General features: G+C 39.4%; 1 protein-coding gene across 1 annotated transcript in view; it reads left to right on the plus strand.

Moving 5' to 3' along the window:
• BARD1 (BRCA1 associated RING domain 1) overlaps positions 1-23,731 on the plus strand; it is a 137,185-nt gene that overhangs the window by 107,905 nt on the left and 5,549 nt on the right. Inside the window, exons 8-9 of the mRNA XM_070956775.1 lie at positions 7,450-7,585; positions 8,301-8,393. Coding sequence (XP_070812876.1) covers positions 7,450-7,585; positions 8,301-8,393 — 229 coding nt within the window. The remainder of the gene's footprint in view (positions 1-7,449; positions 7,586-8,300; positions 8,394-23,731) is intronic.

Consider the following 23,731-nt stretch of genomic DNA (forward strand, 5'->3'; position numbering starts at 1 on the left):
CCAATCATCCACCATCCAAACTGGAGACACCTCCCAGTCATCTGACTCCAGGTGCCAGGGCAATGCGTCCTTGACTCTCTGAGAAAGAAATGTTATTTTGACTACATATCACCATACTCTATGCAATCCCCCCTCCCATTTTCCTACAGAAGAATATGTGGCAGGTCTGAAGGCCCAAATGTAAAAGATGGCTTCATGGACCATCAGTTAGAAAGTGCTGTAATAGACTTTCCCTTGACGTTGTGGCTAGATCAGACATGAGGAGTGGGTCTCCGCACTCCTATGCTGAATCCTCCCCGTTGGTGGGCTCTGAGAGGAGCCAAAGCCTCCCTGTTGGGGAGGCAAAGCAAAGAGAGTGCCCTGCATGGTTGCGGAGAGTCGCAACTCTCCTGCCTGACCTGGGGTTCTTCTTTGCCACAACGAGGAGAAGAGGCAGCCTAAACATGGCTGCCATGAAGCTGGGACAGCCGAAGAACACCTAAGACTGGCGCTGGAAGGGAGTTAGTGAACAGTGATTGGAGCTGCATTTAGTCCCTAAACTTAAAGGAAAAAAGATGAAAATCCAGAAAAGAAAAGAGACTCTTAGAATTACCTTTTTTAAAGCAGTGAATAACCATAGAGAGAAAAATCCTAGACCTGAATGAAAGGAACTGAGGGGAGAAAAGCTAAAGATCTTTTAATCAAAGAAAATTGGATTCTGAACTGGGTAGGCGTTGTTATGGAAAGGCATTAAAATATACTAGAACTATGTACCTGAATTGATTCAAGTATTTAATTTTGTCTCTATAAACTGAATTAATTTTAATTTATCACGTTTGAAACAATACTGAAATCTCTGTTGATACTGCCATCTACTGGTGAATGGAATATACTACACCCCTAAAAATCTAGGAAAATTTTGACAGAAGAAATAAGAAACATATTTTTGAAGGATTGTGGTGATACTAAATGTTCTATATTAATTACTTTACTATGGTGATAAGGAAGACTTTTAAGTAAAGTAAAGTGACTTTTGTTGTGTGGAAACTGTCTGGACTATTTAAATGGAATTGATTAATGACCCTGAGATGTAAAGAGCTATGATTATTGAACTCTTTGATGAGCAAAACTGGAACTGAACATATTGTTTGTGGCCCTGATTAAAAGTGGACTTATTAAACTAAAATAAGATGCTTTTTCAGGGGAAAATGAGTGAGATTTCAAGAGAAATGGTGTGGATGTTTCAAAACATCAGAGATACCATGACAAAGAACCAAAGAGAGATAAAAGACTTACTATATTTTTTGGAGTATAAGATGCACCGGAGTATAAGACACACCTTAGTTTTTGAGGAGGAAAATAGGAAAAAAAAATTCTGCCTACCAGGTATTCATCTGGCTAGCGTCCTTAGCCTGGTCAGCTTCAGCACATTAGTTTGCTCTCTGATTTTGAGATTGGGGCTGGTTGGAACTAAAAAACAGCTTCTAAAGCACAGCTGATCGTCAGAGGGAGCAGCAATTAGAAAAGCAGGCAAAGCACAGAAGATCTCTTCGCTCACATTGGGGCTAAAAAACAGCTTTAAAAGCACAGCTGATCATCGGAGGGAGCTCCAGTGACTAAAGCAGGTGAAGCGCGGAAGGGGTAAGAGAAGGTAGCAACTGTTCCGGGTAGCCATTTTGGGCACCGCACATTAAGTTTTCAGCCTACAAACGCATCACATTTTTGGCAAAGCAGTGATGTGCTTTGGCGATCCCCGCAGCCTTGAATGGCTCTCAAATGGAGTGGTTGGAGGCTGAAAATGCAATGTGTGGGGCCCAAAAACACAAGCACGGTGGCAATCTCTGCAGCCAGGAAGAGGATGTGCAAAAGAGTGGGGGCCAGCAGGTGGGCGGGGTTACATTCGGAATATAAGACGCACCCAAATTTTCAGCCTCTTTTAGAAGGGAAAAAAGTGTGTTTTATACTCCAAAAAATATGGTAATCCAAGGCATAAGTGACAAAGTACAAAATATGATACAATTGGCAATGAATGAAGATCAAAGAGTCCAGGAAAGAGAGAAGGCAGTGGAAATAATGGAGGAAAATATAGAACAGACAAATCGCCAAATAAAACAAGAGGATGAGAAAAACTTTTTGAGAGATATAAAAATGGAATTGGAAGTGGATAATCTGGAAAGTGTTTTTGAAAGGGAGATAGGAGTATGGGTGAATATTCTGGAGATATGGCATCTTAGGAGGATAGAGATAGGAGAAATATTTAGATGGAATAATGAAGATACAGATGTTGACAAAGATCCAAAAGAGGAGTATGGTAGGAAAGCCAAAAAATGAATAAGAATTGAAATATTAAAATGGGCAATGGATAATGGATAGAATAGAGCTTTTTTCTTTCTTCCTTCTTTTTTCTAATATAATGATGACCTGATTAAAAACTAGAAATAGAGGTAGAAATAAAAATATATACCTTTATGTGAAGAACTATGTATTAACATCAAAAACGTCATCAAAAAAGCACAACAAAGAATGTTCTTTCTGCGCCAACTCAGAAAGCTCAAACTGCCCAAGGAGCTTCTGATACAGTTCTACAGAGGAATTATTGAGTCTGTCATCTGCACCTCTATAACTGTCTGGTTTGGTTCTGCAACCCAACAAGACAAACACAGACTTCAGAGGATAATTAGAACTGCAAAAAAAACAATTGCTACCAACCTGCTTTCCGCTGAGGACCTGTATACTGCACGAGTCAAAAAGAGGGCTGTGAAAATATTTACAGACTCCTCAAATCCTGGACATAAATTGTTTCAACTCCTACCCTCAAAACGACGCTATAGAGCACTGCACACCAGAACAACTAGACTCAAGAACAGTTTTTTCCTGAATGCTATCACTCTGCTAAACAAATAATTCCCTCAACACTGTCAAACTATTTACTAAGTCTGCACTACTATTAATCTTCTCATTGTTCCCATCACCCATCTCCTTCCACTTATAGACTATATCACTGTAACTTTGTTGCTTGTATCCTTACAATTTATATTATATTGTTTCCTGATTGCTTATTTGTACCCTATGACTATCATTAAGTGTTGTACCTTATGATTCTTGATGAACGTATCTTTTCTTTTATGTACACTGAGAGCATATGCACCAAGACAAATTCCTTGTGTATCCAATCACACTTGGTCAATAAAAAATTCTATTTTATTCTATAACATAAATATGTGTTTTAGCATTAGGATTAGTAAGAGTGACCTAACTAGAAGCCAGAATTGAGGTAGAAATAAGAATTAGGGGGAATATTAGTAGTCATAATTTCTATATAAATTGAAAATAAATAATAATTAGATGGAAAGTTGAGCGGTTGAAAGATGGTATTACTATGTATGTTCAAGATCATTGACATTAGAATGGAACACTGAAATATTGAATAACTACTTTAAAATAATCAAGTACATTATTAGGATTATATAAGTTTGATTAATGTAATAATTGACTGTTGTTATTTGTATTAATATGAACCATACCCAGAGGCCACACTGTTCATGTATTGATGTTGATATATGTTTAAAAATAAAAACCCAATAAACTTGAAAAAAAATGCTGTAATAATATAATGTAATTCATGCAGCAACAATATTCAACTTCATATCAAATAATTGCCAGCCAATTGTACAATTTAAAAACAATAATGCAAGGATATTTAAATTGTTCCAAGATTTAGTATCAAGATTTTCATATTCTAAATCTGATGTGTGTCTTTGCCAAAGAAGTTCCCAGTGTCAAGCATTTACCCTCTACAAATACAGTTTGGAGTTGATTGTAAAAAATGGCAGTTGGTTATGTACAGAATCTAGTTCTTACAAGGGAAAATATTTAGGATTCCCAGTATTCAGGATTTCCAACATTCTTGACCTGTTCCATCTTGACTCTTTGAATTTCATATTAAAAGTTGAGCTGATTTACCACAGACTTCACAATTAGACTGCATAAAATTATGTAGATTACATAAGATTACAAAAATTACATTTACCTATAGAGCTAAAACTAAAATGCATCATTTCAACTGTTTGAAGATGTTTTGTTTTTTCTGAAGATACAAGAAAGCTGTATCCTAATTGGCTATATCTGTGTTGGCGAACCTATGGCACGCGTGCCGGAAGTGGCGCGCAGAGCCATTTCTCCGGGCACGCGAAGCCATCGCCCGTTGTTTTTCCGGGTTCCGGTACGCCAGTCATCTGCTTTTCATGTGCACAGGCATGCCGGAAATTGGAAGAGCAGCCGCCCATTGCACATGCGCACTCCAGGAAAATGATCTTCCGGTTTCCAGAGTGCGCATGCGCACCGGCCAGCTGGTCTGGTTTCTGGAGCGCATGCGCACACAAAGACCTGCAATTGGCGCACGTGCCAAAAGACGCAGAGAGGGAATCCCTGTGGTCACTTCCTAAGGGAGCAGAGCAAGGTAAGCCAGGGATTCCCTCTCTCCCTGCCTGTGCGAGCTACTTGCGCGGTCCCAGGTGGTCCAGACCACCGGTGGACCAGCAGCCTTTTGCCCATGCTGCTCCCCCAGTCAGAAGGGGGTGCGGGGAAACACACGAGGCGGCCGCGGTTGCTGCCAGCCAGGCCTGCCCGCCTTCTCCGGTTGGCGGGCGGCTGAGGCTTGCAATGAATGGCGCAAGCAGGACTGCAGCTCCGCCCCCGGGCTGTAAATGTGCCTTGCGGGAGCGGAGGCTCGGGAGAGTCGAACCCTCCTGCCTGCCTTACGACGGGCCTTTCCAAGGCAGGGCTGGGCTCTCCAACCTTGGCAACTTTGAGAACTCTGGGAGTTCTCAAAGTCCACAAATCTTAATGTTGTCAAGGTTGGAGAACCCTGTTCCAAAGGGTGCCTGCAACCCGCGACTGAAGGAATTGGAGTTGTGGCTGTGCCGGCTGGCCCGTCCCACCACATCCCATTTGGCTCCCTTCCCCCCAGCCGCTCCCTCCCGCCATCGGGCTCGGAGCCTGCAATCGCACCAGTTGGGAATCATCCGCGCTGCCGGCGGATCCCGGGTTTCCTCCTCGCTGCGCTCCGAGGGACCCAGCAAGGGAGCGCCAGGACCCCTGCTGCGCTGCACTCTCCCCCGAGGCGGCCACGCCTGGACCGCTACCCGGCCCGGCGAGCAGAGAGCGAAGGGGCGGCGTCTCTGGCCCGGCACCTGCTCTCTGCTTGGAAGACCTGCTGCTGTCTTTAGGAACGGTGCTGAACCGAGCTGCCCCAGGAGGAGCGGCCGCGAACCGGCGCTGCGCTCTTGGTCTCTGACTGAGGGAGTCAGCCCTCTCCGTGGGGAAACGCACAGCAACACACAGGGAGAGGCAACCCGGTGCGAAGCGGCAGCCCCGAGGCTGGACTCAAAGCTTGCCAGTCTTTTGGGAAAGTGGAGCTCCAGTTTCCAGCTGTGCCTGCTGGTTGGGAAGCTCGCCCCCCACACAGAATTTTCAGGCGGCAGCGCGGGCTGGGACCAGCCGCCACCTGAAATGCAATGCATTTATCCCACGGCTTGTATAAACCGCTCCCACCCCAGACTCTGTGACTAGGATTGACAGACCAGCAATGAGCCCAGTCTAAAGGAACCTCTCCAGTTAAAGAAGCAGATGAGTGATCGCTTACTTGTGCTCTAGGCAGCAGCTCCTCATGAGGAGACTGTAGAATAGCAATTTCCCATGGGATTAGTGCCAAGAGATAAAGAAAGCTATCAAGTTTTCAACTGTGGCATGCCTTTATGGGCAGTAGGTTTATTGAACCTCACATTGTAAACACCTTTGAAATGTAAAGTTGAAGGAGATTTTCAAATAATGAGTTTGAAAAAACTACCTTGTGAATTAACCTTTCTTCCAGTACAAAATAAAAATGAACCAACAGCTTGAATAATTTTTAAAAATTGAAATAAATAGCGAAAAAGCTTAATAATTCAATCTAAAAAAATTACAGATGAATTAACCAAATAACTTTGGAATATTAGGACTTTTGCTAACAGTTTTGGGAAATAATTAAACCAAACAGTACCCTTATGGGAATGTAAATTGTAATGTATTAAAAAGTAAGCAAGCAATAGAAATTTGAGATTTTCCAATTTTAGAAATAAAACATTAAACAGTAGACAGAAGAAAGGAGAGGGGAGAAAAAAAAACCTATCTTTTGTGGAACCTACAAAATGACAAACAATGCTAAAATATTTTGAGACATTTTGGGAGATTTTAAAGGAAACTACAATGTGAGCAACAATGCTTGCTTTTATGGATGTATTATTTGCAAAAGATTTTAAAGAAGAAATAGAAGACCTGAAAGAGAATATTTTGTAAGACTGACAGGATAAAAGAGATAAACAAATATTCCGTGATGCAGATACACTGAAAAATAAATTCTGAATTATAAGACAGAGATGACAGACATAATGGAAATATAAATGTTGAGACAAGAGAATGACCTGGATGACTTTATTACTGGATTTACAAATGAGAGTTGATAAAAACTTGAAAAAAAACTTTGAAATGAAAGAAAGAAAAATTGAAGAGAGATGAAATCATACAACAGCTTCTGAATGAATTCAGGTCTAAGATACAGAATCTTAAGGAATCAATAAAATCAATTTGTTTGATTGGAGTAAAATAATACATATTTTTATAAAATCCCGAGAATCTTTTACAAACTTCTTGCAGACATCTGAACTGAAATATTAACTGTTCATAAATTTATGAATGGGCAAGGGATGGTTATGGGAAGAAGTGATCCATGTATGTAACTTTTGTAGAAGATGGAGAAATGCTACATTTGTTAAACACACGATGAAGATTGGAATTCATTTCTTTAAATAATGCTTTTTTAAAACTCTCTTTTCCTTTTTTTCTTTGCACATTTTTTCTTTTTTCAATTTTCTCTCTCTGATCTCGATTTGTATTTTGTTAAAATCCTTAATAAAAAATTATATATTTATATAATTATATAAACATAAATGGCTTTGATAATCACAAAGTGCTTCTGGCCCTATTAAAAGGTAAAGGGAAACCTTTCGAACTGCTAGGTGGGCAGGAACTGGGGCACTTTCCTGCTCACCTAGCACTGATGATGTTACCTAGTTTGGGTAATGAAACATCTGTAAGAAAACAAGCAAGCTCAGAGAGCACCAAGGACCCCTCATGCCAACCCTGAGGTACAAATATTCTTCTTTATTAGTACTGGGGCAGGTAATGGGAGTTCACCCTGTTATATGGAGGGTGAGTCTCTAACCCAGGATGTCAGTTCTCCAACTCACAAGCTCAGATACATTTCATCTATTTTCATCTATGTCCAGAAATTATATCAAAAATTATGCTTGTTTTGAAATAGTTCTTTATTATGTAATAGAAATGTTGAGTAAATTTGGGTTTGTTATTTTAAAAAAGGAAGAAAGAAATATAGGCTGTTGGGAATGTAACAGTTCTCTCTTTTGTCTTCAGTGCATAAACCTAGATTACTGTAAAAAGGGGCCTGTTGTTCTCCTCGGAAGTGGTCTTGACCCAGATCAACAGCTGCTGTTAAGCAAATTGGCCACAATTTTGAAGGTTAGAGTATGTACAGAGTTTAACAGTTCTGGTAAGTTGTCAGCTTTATTTAATAAAATAATACTTTATTTTTTATCCATAAGTCTATACAAGATACAGAATTATATAATAAGACAAGGATAATAAGGTACAGTAAAAGGCAAAACTAAGAGGAAATATAAATTTTATTTCTGTGTCACCTCCCATAGTTTGGGGAATGTAGTACTGTACTGTTTTGCTCACATAAAGGGCCAAATTATGCATAACATTTGGGTCCTGGATGTACATGAAATATATTGTGTTAACGTTTGGATCTCAATAGGCCATTTGTTTAAAATATTATCTAAGATAGTGATCTCTATCTTTTTTACACAATTGGCTTCAAATAATGTATGAGCTATGTCCTCTGCAACTGGAATTCCACCAATACACGTACATTTATCATAAGGAACTTGGTTAAACCTTCCATATTTAACAATTGTGTTCAGTTGCTCAAATCTTGCTTGAGTAAATATGTCCCCTCCCAAGATGCTCAACCATTTCAGTATTTAACCATTTTACAAATTATATTTATATTTAAAGTGCATTTATAGCAGCTCACTCATTTTAATGTGCCAGCCTTACTGAGGGAAGCTATATTTGTCTTAGCTTCTATATGCAAATTTTTTTTGTGTAGCAATTCTGACTTGTTTTGCTGAGTAGCCCAAGAAATAAACTGTATAAACCTCATCCTGCAGTTTATACATTTTAACAAATTCTCATTTTAGTGACGCATGTTATTATTCCTGCATATCCTGTGCGAACTACTATGAAGTGCTTGCTGGCACTTTTATCTGGATGTTGGATCTTGACATTTATGTGTAAGTAATTTAATTTGGGGGGTATTTAAGAGAAACATATATTTGAGGTGATGGCACAAAGATAACAGGAATGTATTATTGATGCTATTTTTCAACATACTTCAACACTTCTCAGAAGCAATAATCGTAAAATTGTGCAAAATATTTTGAACATTTCCAAGCTTACAACAGTTATTCCCAGCTCATGGCAGATATAATGTGTATTCAACAGTTTTGTTTTGAGAGCAGTATAAAACATTTTTATATTTATTGTAATTGATTATCAAAAATGCTTACAAGATAGCAATAAACAAGATTCATAATATGCTGATTTTCCCATGATAGATTAACAGTATTATGAAAATTAAATGGGTGTGCAATTTAAAAAACCTATTCACAATTGGCTAATACAAAATTATGTTAGAGAATTCTTATGAACCCACTCTGCTGTTGATTTGTTAAGTCCTGACTCTTCACCCAGGAGAGGTAAAGCCTACTTGCAAAAACAAATTACAGGAATACACATCAAGAGTAGAAAATTGGCTCATGTTGTTTGTTATTTTTGCCATATATATCACATGTAGCATTCCTTTCATTATAGCATCTTCTGCCAATTGCATTCTGTACTTCTTTGTACAGTAATATGTTCTTTTTAGATTTATGAAAAATATCCCCAATGACTGAAAGGCAAATTAATATTTGTATTTAAATTTGTATTTAACAGAAAGTACAAAAAATGGAAAGAGGGACACTTAACTAAGTCGGAATATCAGCAGATAGGCCAAATCTGCCCAAGATGAAGTCAGGAAAGCAAAAGCTCAGAATGAATAAAGATTTGCAAGAAAAATTAAAGATAATTTTTAAAAGTTTCTTTCAACAGATAAATAACAATTTAAAAAAGTCAAGGAAACAGTTGGTCCACTAAAGAGAGAAGATGGCAAGGAAGTAACAGGCAGTAGAAAGAAAGCAGAGCTGCTTACCGTATTTTTTGGAGTATAAGACACACCTTTTTAACCCCCAAAAGGGGGTGAAAATTTAGGTGCGTCTTATACACTGAATGTAGCCCTGCCCACCCACTGGCCCCCACCCTTTGGCCTGTGCCTCACAGCAGTTACCTTCTTGCAAGCAAACAGCAAGAAAAAAGAGCCCCTTTCAGCTTCAGCATAGGTTAATTAGCACAAGTTGATTAGTTCGGCCTCCCGACTCTCAGCTGATTTGCTCTCAGCTGTTTTGCGCAGGGCTCTCCTGCTTGCTGCAAAAAGTGCTGGAGCAGATTTTTTTCCCCCTAGCTATGCTGAAAAAACAAAACTGAAAGTAAAGCAGGTTCTTTGCTGCAACGTGACAAAATGAGGCAGAGAGAGATTTCTTTTTCTTTTTTCTCACCAAAAAACGTAGGTGCAAACAATGGGAAATTTAGGGCAAAAGAGGAGAGTTCAAGATTTTAAAACACAAAAGAAAAAAAGCTCTATTTAACTAGGGAATTGTAATAATTGAGATACTATTAATTGTATATTGTGTTGAAAGCAGAAATGGTTAAGTTGTGGTTTGGAGGAATATATGGGGAAAATTATTTGGTTTATTATTGGTAAATATAATTAATTGATTTGTAAGAAATTGGATTGCATGGAAATAATTGGAATATTCATGTTCATATTGATTAATATACAAAAAACATAGTTATAACTAATTGATTTATATTAAAATGTTGAATTTGTATTAAACAATTGTAATATTAAATAATTAACCAATGTGAGGATGGATATAAAAATAGATGACAATGAGAAGGGGTATAATATAGAATAGAAGGGAAAAATTGAATTTGATTAAGATTAGAGATGAGGATAAAGGGTAATATTGGTTTTTTAAAAAAAAAATAGATGAGGAATAAATATGGCAAAAAGGAAATATAGAAATTGTAAATTTAATTGAAATGACTAAACATTGTTTAAATTTGTGAACCGGCCAAACACTCTGTTCAAAGAAAATACATTGTATGTTTGTATGTGTGTTGTCTAAAAAATAAAAAAACCCTTTTTTTAAAAAAAAAACAACCCAAAAAAGATAGGTGCGTCTTATACTCCGGTGCGTCTTATACTCCGAAAAATACGGTAACTCATTCTTTGCATCAGTCTTCACACAAAAGAAAGTATAAGAAAGTTAAGTATATATCACTTAACATTAATGGATTAAACTTTCCCATGAAAAGAAGAAGACTCTTTACAAAACTGCAAAAAAATGGACTTAGACATAATTTGCCTACTAGAAGTTCACATCAAAAGACAATACAATAGAGTACCCCAAAATCTTAGAGTACCCCAAAATTGGGAAATTATATTCCTCGTTGGCACAACAAAAGAAAAGGGGGGTGGTCTTATACATCAAAGAATCAATAAGAGCCAAATTTATATATGCAGATGAAGAAGGGAGAATATTAATGGTGGAAGTAACAATAAACCACAAACAGGTACTCTTGACAGTAATATATGCACCAAACAACAAGCAAGAAGACTTATGGGAAGCTTCAGGAGAAAATTGCAGAATTGGACTATGAAAATATTTGTCTAATAGGAGATTTTAATGCAATCACAGATGTAAAGCTAGATTACAGAAGTAGTAAAATAAATAAAAAGGCAAGGAAAATCTTACCAAAGTCTTTCTTTAAACTGGTGGAGGAAATGAACCTTCAAGATATTTGGAGAGAAAGAAATCCGGAGAGAAACCAATACACATATTACTCAAATAGGCATCAATCCTGGTCAAGGATAGACATGGCATGGATGACACCAGAACTAAGTACTAATATACAGGAAATAGAACTAGAACCAAACATATGGGCAGACCATTACTTAGTCAGGATCAAATGGAAAGGATATAAGAAAAAGGTGAGATGGATGTTGAATCAATACATATTAAAAGACAAGAAATTCATATAAACAATAGAAAAAGAAATGACATTTTTCTTCAAAGAAAATAGAAAGGAAGAGACAGATACAAAGTTTGACAGACGAGAAAGATACATTATAACACCAAAACGACAGCAAAAAAATAATTCAGAACTACTATGAAAATCTGTACAACCAAAAGGAATTATCGGAGGATAAAATAAATCAATATCTAGAAGAGGCTGGGTTGCCCAAAGTCCTGGAAGAAATAAGATCTACATTAAATGGAAGGATAACAATGCTTGAATTAATAGAGGCAATTAAGAGACAGAATAATAATAAAACTCCAGGAGCAGATGGCCTACTGGTAGAATTCTATAAACAATTACAAGACTCCTTGGGACTAGTACTTCTGGAAGTTTACAATGAAGTCTTGCTAAAAGCTAAAATACCAAAATCCTGGATGGAAGCAAATATCACCCTCATACCAAAAGAAGACATAAATATATCCCAGATCAAAAACTATAAACCCATCTCACTCTTAAATATGGACTATAACGTTTGTACATCAATAATAGTTGAAAGATTGAAGAGATTCCTGAATGAATGTATACATTCAGATCAGAATGGTTTCCTGCCAAATAGACAAATTAAAAACATGAGAATAATTTTTAACACATTAGAATACTATGAAACACATCCAGAAAAATAAATGGCACTGATGTTTTTAGATGCACAGAAAGCATTTGACAATGTAAACTGGCGATTCAAGATACTGCAGTTAAAATACATGGAATTTGGGGAAGATTTTATCAATATGATCAAGGCAATATACACCAAACAAACCGCAAAAGTGGATGATAGACTTACAATTGCTGATAAAAATCGGGGGGGGGGGAATTGTGTCTCTCGAAATGGACAGGGCAGAGTATTACTTAAGATTCTAAAATATAGAAGAAGAGAAGGGAGAAAACCTGGCGGAAGTGGTGACGGAGATACTGGTGGAAGTGATGGAGGAGACCAAGGAAAAGATACTAAATGGGATCGACAAGATATATAGAGTTCATACTTGATATGCAACGAGAAATAAATTGCTAAGAGAAGTGCATGTCAGATTCACCAGGAAAGCAATAAAATCAGAAATATTACAGGTAGCAAGAAACACACCAATAAAATATAAAGATAAAGAGATTGTGGTGTTGAAACAGATACCTAGAAGAGTAAGAGACCTGAGAAGACAATACCAGTTTTTGACTGTCAGGGTGGCAATTAATCCCGTTCCCCTTTGGGGTAATTGTACTTAATTAGAGAAGGACCGTGGCTTTTCCTTGAAGTATAATTTAAGAAAATAAACCCGAGATACATTCTAATAAAACACATTTTATTATAAAGAAGTAAAAAGCAATCTTACTAGCTATTAATTACATCTTGGCAAACTTCCCTGCCTTACCTCTTGGCAGGCGAACAAAGAAAGTTAGAAGAGAAAGAAAAGAATGTGGACATGCACAGTAGTTTAGAGATAAGGTGCTCAGCATCTACCGTAAGTCTCAGAATGGGAGCCCAGCCGACAAATACAAGAACGCAGTGACATTGTCAAAACTCTTAATACAGAAAGGAGTAAATTTTAGATGGTTAATACCAGAAGAAATAATGGTTTACTGGCAAGCACATGGATTAGATACAATAGAAAAAGCGGAATTATTTTACAATGAATACCTGGGAACCCAAGAAGAGCAAAGATTGAGAGAAGAAAAAGATATGAAAGCCCAAGATGAAGCGGTGAAAGAAAAAGAAGAAAAAAAAAGAAATGACAAAAGAGCAAGAAGCAAAGGCAATGAGAGAAGGCGCAAGGGCAAAAGAGCCTAAGGATCAAAGAGAGATAAGAACGACAAGATCAACAAAAACTAGTAACAAGTAAAAAAATGGAAGAAAAAATAAAAGCAATATCAATAAACATCAATGGCTTAAATTCGGTGATAAAAAGGAAAAGAACTCTTAATAAACTGGAAAAATTAAAAATGAACATAGTTTGCCTACAAGAAGTTCATGTTAGAAAACATCATAGAAAATTATTGGAGTATCCAAAACTGGGTGATTTGTTTACTGCATTGACATATCAAAGCAAAAGAGGTATAGTACTATACATTAAAAAAAAATTAGACTCTAAACAAATATACGTGGATGAAGAAAGGAGGATTTTAATGGTGGAAATAACAATGAATAATAAATATTGTTGGTGGCGATATATGCACCAAATGATAAACAAGAAGAATTTTATGGAAAATTGCGCAGGAAAATAATAGAATATGAGCATGATAACATTTGTATAATAGGAGATTACAACGTGATAAGAGAAGTAGATTGGGACTATAAAACAACAAAAATCAATAAGAAACCCAGAAAAACGCTCCCAAAGGCCTTTTTCACAATGGCAGAGGAAATAGGTATTAAAGATGTTTGGAGAGAAAGACATTTGAAAGAAAAACAATATACTTTCTACTCAAATAGACATATGTCATGGTCCAGAATAGACATGATGTGGATGACAAATGATTTATTAGTTAATGTACAAGACATAAATATTGAAACAAGTATATAGGCAGATCATAACCCAATTATAACTATATGGAAGGGACAAAGAAAGACATTAAGATGGACATTGAATCAGACAATTTTAAATGAAAAAGAGTTTAAACAAACTGTAGAGAAAGAACTGGGTTTCTTTTTTAAGGAAAATAGAAAGGAAAATACTTCACTAAAAAATGTATGGGACACAGCAAAAGCATACATCCAAGGATTGGCAATGACTTATGTGAGAAAAAGAAACAAAAAGAAAAGATATACACAGAAAAAATTGGAAGAAGAATATAAGAAATTGGAGATGGAACTACAAAAAAATATGCAAAATAAGAGGATCAAAAACCAAATGGATTTGAAGAAACATGAAATGAATTTAATTGAAAAAGAAGATTTGGCTTATGAAATAAAGGTGTCTAAACAAAACTTTTTTCGAAAATGCTAATAAGCCAGGTAGATGGTTGGCATATAAAATGAAAAAGGAGAAGGAGAAGAAATTGATCAATCAACTAATAGATGAAGAAGGACAGCTATGTTATCGAAATGAGGAAAAGAAAAAAGTGGTACAGAAATACTACAAGAAACTTTATAAACAAGAGATAACATCAGAAGAGAAGATTAAGCAATATTTAGAAAAGTCTGACCTATCAAAAATACCAGAAGAGTATAAGGAAGCTTTAGAGGGAAGGATAATGATGATAGAGGTGATAGAAGGAATCAAAAAACAAAAAAATGATAAAACACCAGGTCCAGATGGATTAACAGCAGAACTGTACATTTCAAGATATACTCAGTAATATATTGCTGGAAGTATTTAATGACCTAGTGAATGCAAAAATACCTGACTCATGGAGGGAGGGGTATATTACGCTTATACCGAAGGATGATACAGACTTACAACAAATTAAAAACTATAGACCGATATCTTTGTTAAACGTGGATTACAAAATATTTGCGTCAATAATGGTGAATAGATTGAAGAGGTTGTTAAATGAATTTGTACATGCAGACCAAAATGTTTTTTTTAACAAAAAGGCAAATTAGAGATAATATGAGAATGATCTTGAATGTTTTAGAATATTATGAGGCACATCCAGAAAAACAAATGGCATTGATTTTTTTAGATGCGCAAAAAGCTTTTGATAATGTGAATTGGAAATTTATGATGAAACAACTACAGATTACGGAATTTGGGGGAAGATTCATAAAGATGATTGAGACAATTTATAGTAAACAATTTGCAAAGGTAATAATAAATGGAGATATGACAGGGAAAGTTAATATTATGAAAGGAACAAGACAAGGATGTCCTCTTTCCCAATTGTTATTTGTGTTGACACTAGAGGTGTTAACTAGAAATATAAGACAAAATAGAGAGATAAGGGAGACACAAATTAAAAAAGAAGAGTATAAATTACAAGCATTTGCGGACGATTAAGTGTTTATATTAGAGGAACCATTAGAAGTAGGTCCTAAATTAATAGAACAAATAGAGAGATATGGAGAAGTGGCAGGATTGAAAATTAATAAAGATAAAACAAAGATATTGGTGAAAAATATTACAGAGAAACAGAAAAGAGAATTAATGGAGAAACTAGATATCCAGATTACTAAATAAGTAAGGTATTTGGGAATACAATTAACAGCAAAGCGTACAATGATTAAAGAAGATAATTATTATAAGCTGAAAAATCAGATAGAAACAGACTTGGGAAAATGGGGAAAACTGCAATTATCACTAATGGGAAGAATAGCAGTAATTAAGATGAATATATTACCTAGGCTGCTATTCTTATTTTAGACAATACCAATGAAAGTGGAAAAGAAATATTTTGAAAATTTGAATAAAATGATATTGAAATTTATATGGCAGGGGAAAAAAGTGAGGATTAGTATGAAAATGTTACAGGATGCAAGATTAAGAGGGGGTTTTGGATTACCAAATTGGGAATTATATTATCAAGCAGCAGCATTAACTTGGATAAAGGAATGGATTGTGTTGAGAAATATAAGATTATTAACTTTAGAGGGACATGATTTACAACTCAGTTGGCACACTTTTTTATGGTATGGGAAGAACAAAATGCATAGTTATTTCAAAAGACATTATATGAAGAATGCATTATTAGTGTGGGAAAGAATTAGAGAGAAACATTATTTGAAAATACCAATATGGCTTTCAACAATGGAAGCATTTGTATATGCAAACTTTATGAATATGAGAAATATTATAAGATATAAAGATACCTTATCAGCAACAGAGAAACTGAAAACAAGACAAGAATTAGAGGAACTAGGGATTGAAATGGAGTGGTATATTCAGTTGCAAATACAAGCGAGATATGGGAAAGATGCAAAATTATATGGTTTTTATTTGGAAATGACAACATTGGATGAGATACTCAGGAACTGAGGAAAAAATGATCAGAAGACCGTATAGTTACTTATTGGAAGTGAAGTTGGAAGAAGAACAAGTGAAAGGAACAATGATAGCATGGGCAAAAAATTTTGGCTATACGATTGAGCTAGATAAATGGCAACAACTATGGGAAAGAAATTATAAATTAACAATGGCCACAGCATACAAAGAGAATCTGTATAAAATGTTTTATAGACGGCACATGTCACCAGAGAGATTGGCAAAAATGTTCAAAGATAAATCAGCTAAATGTTGGAAATGTCATCAGATACCGGGATCATATTATCATATGTGGTGGACATGTCCAGAAGTGAGAAAATATTGGGCAAGACTTAGAATATGGCTAGAAAAGATGACACAGCAACATATTGATTTAAAACCAGAATTGTTTCTTTTGGGTATTTTTTTTTCAGAAAAGTATAGTAAAGAACATATATTTAATAATACATATCATAACGGCGGCAAGAATGATATTTGCCCAAAAGTGGAAAATAGAAAAAAATCCCTACAAAAGGAGAGGTAATTAAGAAAATATTGGAATGTGCAGAAATGAATAGGTTGACATTGGCAATTAAAGGGAAAACAGAATCGGAGTATTACAACATTTGGGGGAAAATTTATCAATGGATAGAAAGTGAATATAGATAATAAACAGGATAAAGACAAGAACTTTGAGATGAATATGTTGTAGTATATTAAAATTAAATGAAAGAAGGAAAGATAAATATATATTTTAAGAAATAATGGTAAACTTTGAAGATGATAGCACAAATGTTATACCCAGATGATACATGGATTGATTAAAAAATGTACAGGAATACTAGAGGAATAATAGTAAAGTAAAAAATGAAATTGGAAATGAAGATATATGTAAATGGAAATCAGGTCTGCTCGAATACCATCTCAGATTGAATTAAAAAAGGAAACAACAAAGGAATGGAAAAGAGGGGAGGAGTAGAGAGGGGAAAGTAGGGGAGTTGGGAGGTGAGAAGAAGAGAAAAGAAGAATGGGAAAAGAAGAGGAAGAAGGAAGGGGAAAGAAGAGCAGGAGAGAGGGTAAGAAGGGGAGGAAGAAGAGAGGAGAGGGGAAAGAGGAAAGGAAGTAGGAAAGGAGAGGAGGAATGAGGAAAGAAGAAAGACAGGAGAAAAGGGAAGGGAAAAAGGAAAGGTTGTAAAACAAAAGAAGGAAATGGTAAAAGAGCAGACCCGAACAATTAATTAATTAATTACCTAATGGAAGTTAAAAAAGAAGATGACCGAACAATGTATAAGGATGGATAAAAGACTGTACATTTAAACATGTTGATGAAAAATAAAAATAAAAAACTTTTTTCAAAAAAAAAAAAAAAGCTTATAGAAAATGTCTTATAGATGGCACTTCCCTCCAGCAAGATTAGCTAGAATGTTTAAGAATATGTCTGCTAAGTGTTGGAAGTGCAAGCTTACAAGGATTGTTTACCGTAACTTATTAACTTGGATTAATTTTGATTAGTATTAACAATTAATATGTATTGATGTTATGAGGGAAAAGCACTCTTATTATGAGATTACTATTAGAGAATACTATTATCATTACTGTGATGCTTATTACTCAAAAGAATTGTAATCAGACAACACAGTGCCTATATGGATTTTGAATATGTTGCTCTTTTTTATTTATATTCATAAATAATTCATATTATAATTCTATAAATATTCATAGAGCCTTGGTACTACAGTGGTTTAAAGCACCCTGTTATTAACACAGCTGCCTGCAATTTACTGCTGGTTCGAATCTCTCCAAGGCTCAAGGTTGACTCAGCCTTCCATCCTTTCTAAGGTAGGTTAAATGAGGACCCAGTTTGTGGGGGCAATAAGCTGACTTTGTATAAATATACAAAAGTATGAAGGCTATTGCTGAGCACATTGTAAGCCGCCCTGAGTCTCCGGAGAAGGGCGGCATATAAATCAAATTAAAAAAAAATATATATATTTTTTTTAAAAAAACTCATTCTTTGCATCATTTTCACACAAAAGAAAATATAGCCCAACCTGCCAAAAACGTAACTGTAAAAGACAAGCTATAAATAAAAATTAAAATAAGTAAGAATATGATAAGAGAATACCTGTCTGACATTGATGAATATAAATCACCGGGACCTGATGGATTATATCCCAGAGTTCTTAAGGAGCTGACAGATGTTATCCCAGAACCATATCTTTCAAAAATCTTAGAGCACTGGGGAACTACCAGATAATTGGAAAAGAGTTGATGCGATTCCCATCTTCAAAAAAAAAAAAAAAAAAAAAAAAAAGTGGGGGGGAACAGACCCAGGAAACTATAGACCAATCAGCCTAACATCAATACCTGGGAAGATTCTGAAAAAAATAATGAAAAAACAGATTTGTGAACATCCAGAAACAAATAAAGTTATAACTAGTAGCCAGCACAGGTTTCTTAAAAGCGGATCATGCCAAACCAGTCTTATTTCATTTTTTGACAAAGTGACTAAGTAGACCAGCAAAATGCTGTGGACATAATCTATTTAGATTTCAGCAAGGCAATCAACAAAGTAGACCACAACCTACATCTTAGTAAACTAGAAAAATATGGGATATGTCACCACCAGATGGATTTGTAACTGGCTGACAAACCGTATTCAACAAGTACTCCTTAATGGTACTACTTTTACTTTACTTTACTTTTATTTGATTTATATACTGTCCTACTCCTGAAGGACTCAGGGCGGTGAACAGCCAACAATAAAATACATACATAAAAAATTTAAAAAGCAGAAATAAAATCGAATTAAATAGGTTGGCCCAGACAGATTAAAAAACCCCAATCAATTTAAAACAAATTAAACTTTGAATATTAAAAATATTAAAAAATATTTAAAAATTATTTAAAAAGAGGGAGAAAGTTAGGCCAGGCACCAGGCGAACCTGATGAAAAATCCTCCCGGTCACAGCCGTCAAGTGCTCTTCTAAAAACAACTGTGAATCCAGGAGGACGCCCAAGTTGTGTGCCATCTCTGTGGGAGCCAGTGATTCGTCCCCAATAGTCAGTGATGGCATCAACTGACTATATCGGGACGTTGGAAACCACAGCCACTCGGTCTTGGATGGGTTGAGCTTGAGCCTATTCCTCCCCATCCAGATCCGCACGGCCTCCAGGCACCGGGACATCACTTCAAGGGCATCATTGGGGTGGTCTGGGGTGGAGACGTACAGCTGGGTGTCATCAGCGTACTGGTGGTACTTCACCCCGAAACCACGGATGATCTCGCTCAGCGGCTTCACATAAATGTTGAACAGGAGAGGCGAGAGGACCGACCCTTGCGGCACCCCATATATGAGGGGCCTTGGGGTCAACCTCTGCCCCCCTGTCAACACAGACTGCGACCGGTCAGAAAGAAAGGAGGAGAACCACTGCAACACAGTGCCTCCCATCCCTAACTCTTCCAACCGGTGCAGCATGATACCATGGTCGATGGTATCAAAAGCCGCTGAGAGATCTAACAGGACCAGGACAGAGGAGCACCCCCTGTCCCGAGCCCTCCAGAGATCATCTACCAACGCGACCAATGCCGTTTCCGTGCTGTACCTGGGCCTGAAGCCCGACTGGAATGGATCCAGATACGTCGTTTCATCTAGGTGCTGGGGGAACTGTTGCGCCACCACGCTCTCAACAACCTTCGCCACAAAGCGAAGGTTGGAGACCGGACGATAGTTTACCAACATTGCCGGATCCAGGGAAGGCTTCTTGAGGAGAGGCCTCACCACCGCCTCTTTCAAGGCAGCGGGAAAGTCACCCTCACCCAACGAAGCATTCATAATCCCCTGGAGTCAGCCTCGTGTCACTTCCCGGGAAGCCAGCACTAACCAGGAAGGGCACGGGTCCAATAAACAAGTGGTCATGTTCAGTCTGCCCAGAATCCTGTCCACGTCCTCAGGGGTCACAGGATCAAACTCATCCCATATAACATTCTCAAGACCTGCCCCAGTCCTTCCCCCTGAGACTACCCAGTCGGAGTCCAGATCTTCCCGAATCTGAATGATTTTGTCATACAGATACTGAGCAAAATCCTTGGCTCTACCCTCCAAGGGGTCCTCCTGCGCTGTCTGGTGGAGCAGGGAGTGGGTCATCCTAAAGAGGGCGGCCGGGCGGTTATCTGATGACGCAATAAGAGCAGCAAAATAACTACATTTCGCTGCTTTTATCGCCACTAGGTAATTCCTAATATGGGATCTTACTAGTGTCCAGTCGGATTCAGAAAGACTGGCCCTCCAACTAATCTCTAGGCATCTTTTCTGGCGCTTCAACTCCCTCAGCTCCTCGGTGAACCAAGGAGCCAATTGAGATCGGCGCCGGGTCAGAGGCCGCAAAGGCACGACCCGATCCAGAGCTCCAACAGCCACCCTATCCCAGGCGGCAACTAGGTCTCCAGTGGAGGCGTGTGCCAGAGCCTCAGGAAATGGCTCAAGCTCCATCTGTCAGGTTCCATCAGGCGCCTGGGTCGAACCATCTTACTGGCTCCGCCTCCCTGCGGCGGGGTGCAGATCCAGCGTGTTTCCCCCCGTGTGGGTAGGGCCATGAATTAACTGGGTCAGGTCCATAGCTGTCATGGAAGCCATGAACTCCCGAGTCATCTCAGACGTCTCACCCACGGACGGCAGGTTGAAATCCCCCATGACCATAAGCCTGGGGGTGTCAACCGCCACCGCGGCGATGACGTTGAGTAGCTCGGGCAGGGCTGTTGCCACATGGCAGGGAGCCAGGTACGTGATCAGCAAACCCATCTGAACCCCATGACCCCATTTCACAAGGAGGGATTCACAGCCGGCCGTCTGAGGAACAGTGGCCTCCCTCGGTCTCAGACCTTCTTTAATGATAACCGCTACCCCCTCCCCTCCCCTCCCCTGTGACCTCGGCTGATGGAATGCTTGGAAACCTGGCGGGCACATTTCAACGAGGGGAACCCCCCCTCCTGGCCCAACCAGGTCTCCGTAATATCTGCCAGGTCCGCACCCCCCTCCTGAACAAGATCACAAATGAGGGGGGCTTTATTTACTACGGACCTGGCATTGCACAGCATCAGCCGAAGGCCCGGGTCCTGAGGGTCTATGCAACCTGGGGGGCGAGTGGAGCCTTGGGGGCTGGAGCATGCCACCGCTCGTAGACAGTGAGTGCGCACTCCCCTAACACGATATGGCCCCCTGCTCCCACCATATCTACCCCTCCCACCTACAGTATTGATGTTCAGAACACTATCCGGACGAGCTCTAACCCCCCCTCGACCCCAGGTCCCCCACCCCCCACGCCACGCTTCATGGCCAGACTGACCCTCCCCCTTGTGGGTTATCCCCCATACCCACAGCCCAAATTCCAATCTGACCTTCCCTGGGACCCCTTAAAAGTTTGACTAAAAATTTCAATAGAAAACCCCTCAATCCCCTAGTTTTCACATGCCACCTCTCTGGGTTCCAAAACCCGTCCTTGAGGTGGGCCCTCGATAGTGAGGAGGGCCACATCTGCGAGAGGGGGGAATCTCGCAGCACAAGAAGATCTGCTGTCATGTACATCTCCTAATGCAGCGATGGAGGCACGGAGCTCAAACAGGGGACTTTACAAAAGATGTAACACAACCATTGTTCATTGATGTACTATTGGTATCTCTACTGTCCTCCCACGACAGTAGGAGGGTCCTGATTATCTCATCCAATGGGGACAACCTCCGGCCCGCCCTCTCACGGTGGGACCCCCAAGGGGCCATAGATCGAAAAGAACTTCTCCCAAGACAGAAATCATGATGTAATAGAGGACCCCTCAACAGTTGCATCAGTTGGCTGACCCATGGTCGGAGGAAAAGTTTATCAGTCTATCAGTCAGTCAGTGAGTCACGCCAGAGGCAAAGATGGAAAATCCTTGGCATAGTCTTGTACTCAAAATTGCATCCGAGTAAGTCCCGATGAAAAAGGGAAAAGAAGGGAAGGGGAAGAGGGGAAAAGGGGAAGAAAGGGGGGGAAGAGAGAGAACTCCCTCAGTCAGGGCAAATAATGAGCCCATTTAGGCGGACACAGTACCTGGGAGGGGGAGGAGAAAAAGGGCTGGTATCCATGCAACGGGAAAACCCCTCCGTCGCCCACCAGCCCTATTTTCCTCAGTTCTTCCGGGATAACGACTAGCTTCCAGACCCCAACCTCCATTGAATGTCACAGGGGGCCTCCAGGTCCTCTGCAACCACCAAGATATTCCGGGAGGGGGCCTCTCTTCTCCAGTCCCAAAACCCATTTGTGCTCCTCTCAGTTCTCACCCCCCAGCAAGCCCCTTTTTCCGGTAATAGGGCCTGAGAACAGCTCCAGTACTTTAATGGGTTGTGCCGTGGCCCAGTTTAGTATCAGGGCAGGCCTCGCCACCCCCGCTGATACCCACGCCGCCATTCCCGGATTCCAAGGGGCCACTGAGGAAGTTTCCGAGTGGGGTAGGTGGAATTCCAACGGGTTGCCACCACTCACTACCCCACAACCGTACTTCCTACTTCACCTTCATCTTCGCCGCTGCCGCTACCGCTACCAACAGCCACTGCCAAACAAACCACCATAACACCACTCTCGGCAGCGTCAGAACGTCGGAGCGGCACAGCCACATTCTCTGCCAACGCCAATGCCTCTAGGCACGTCCAGGGGCGAGGGAGATCTCAAAAAAACCCTCGCCCTGAGCTCCACTGACCAAACCCGCCGCTGCCGATAAGCCACCATATCTCCGCTCTCGGCTCTGCTCTCCCTTCTCAGCTCCATCAGCGCCTCCACTCTCAGCTCTCGGCTCTCCCCCGATAAGCCACCATGCCTCAGCTTTCGGCTCCGCTCTCCACTCCCCTCCAGCAGCGCCTCCGCCCTCGGCCCTCGGCAGCTCTCAGCAACGTCGGAGCGGCCCGGCTACAACTCTCCCTTGCCGTTTCCGACTCCGGGAACGTCCAGGGGCGAGGAAGGTCTCAAAACCCTCGCCCCGAGCCCATCCGACTAAACCAGGGATCGCTGATGGTCGAGCTCCCCTGTAGTACCCCCTAGGGCCCCGAAAAGTCCTCCATCTAACCGCAGCGCCTCACGACGCGACCGCCATCTTGCGCATGCTCAAGTCTTCCCTACTACATCTACATGGAAGGAAGTAAGCAGTGGAATACCACAAAGTTCCCAATACTCTTCAATATCTTCATAAATGACTTAGATGAGGGAATAGAAGGAGAACTCATCAAATTTGCAGATGACACTAAACTGACAGGAATAGCGAACACCCCGGAAGACAAGCTCAGGATCTAAAAAGATCTTGACAGACTTTAACAATGAGCCCTATCCAACAACTTGAAATTTAATGTGGAGAAAAGCAGGGTTTTAAACATTGGCAGGGAAAACCAAGGTACAAGTACAGATTAGGCAAAACCTGGCTCAAAAATAGTAATTGAGAGTCCTAGTGGACGATCACTGAAACATGAGCCAGGATTA

The sequence above is a fragment of the Pituophis catenifer genome, unplaced genomic scaffold (genome assembly GCF_029215685.1).
Source record: "Pituophis catenifer annectens isolate HBS135680 unplaced genomic scaffold, rPitCat1.0.hap2 SCAF_1, whole genome shotgun sequence".
In the NCBI taxonomy this organism is placed as follows: Eukaryota; Metazoa; Chordata; class Lepidosauria; order Squamata; family Colubridae; genus Pituophis; species Pituophis catenifer.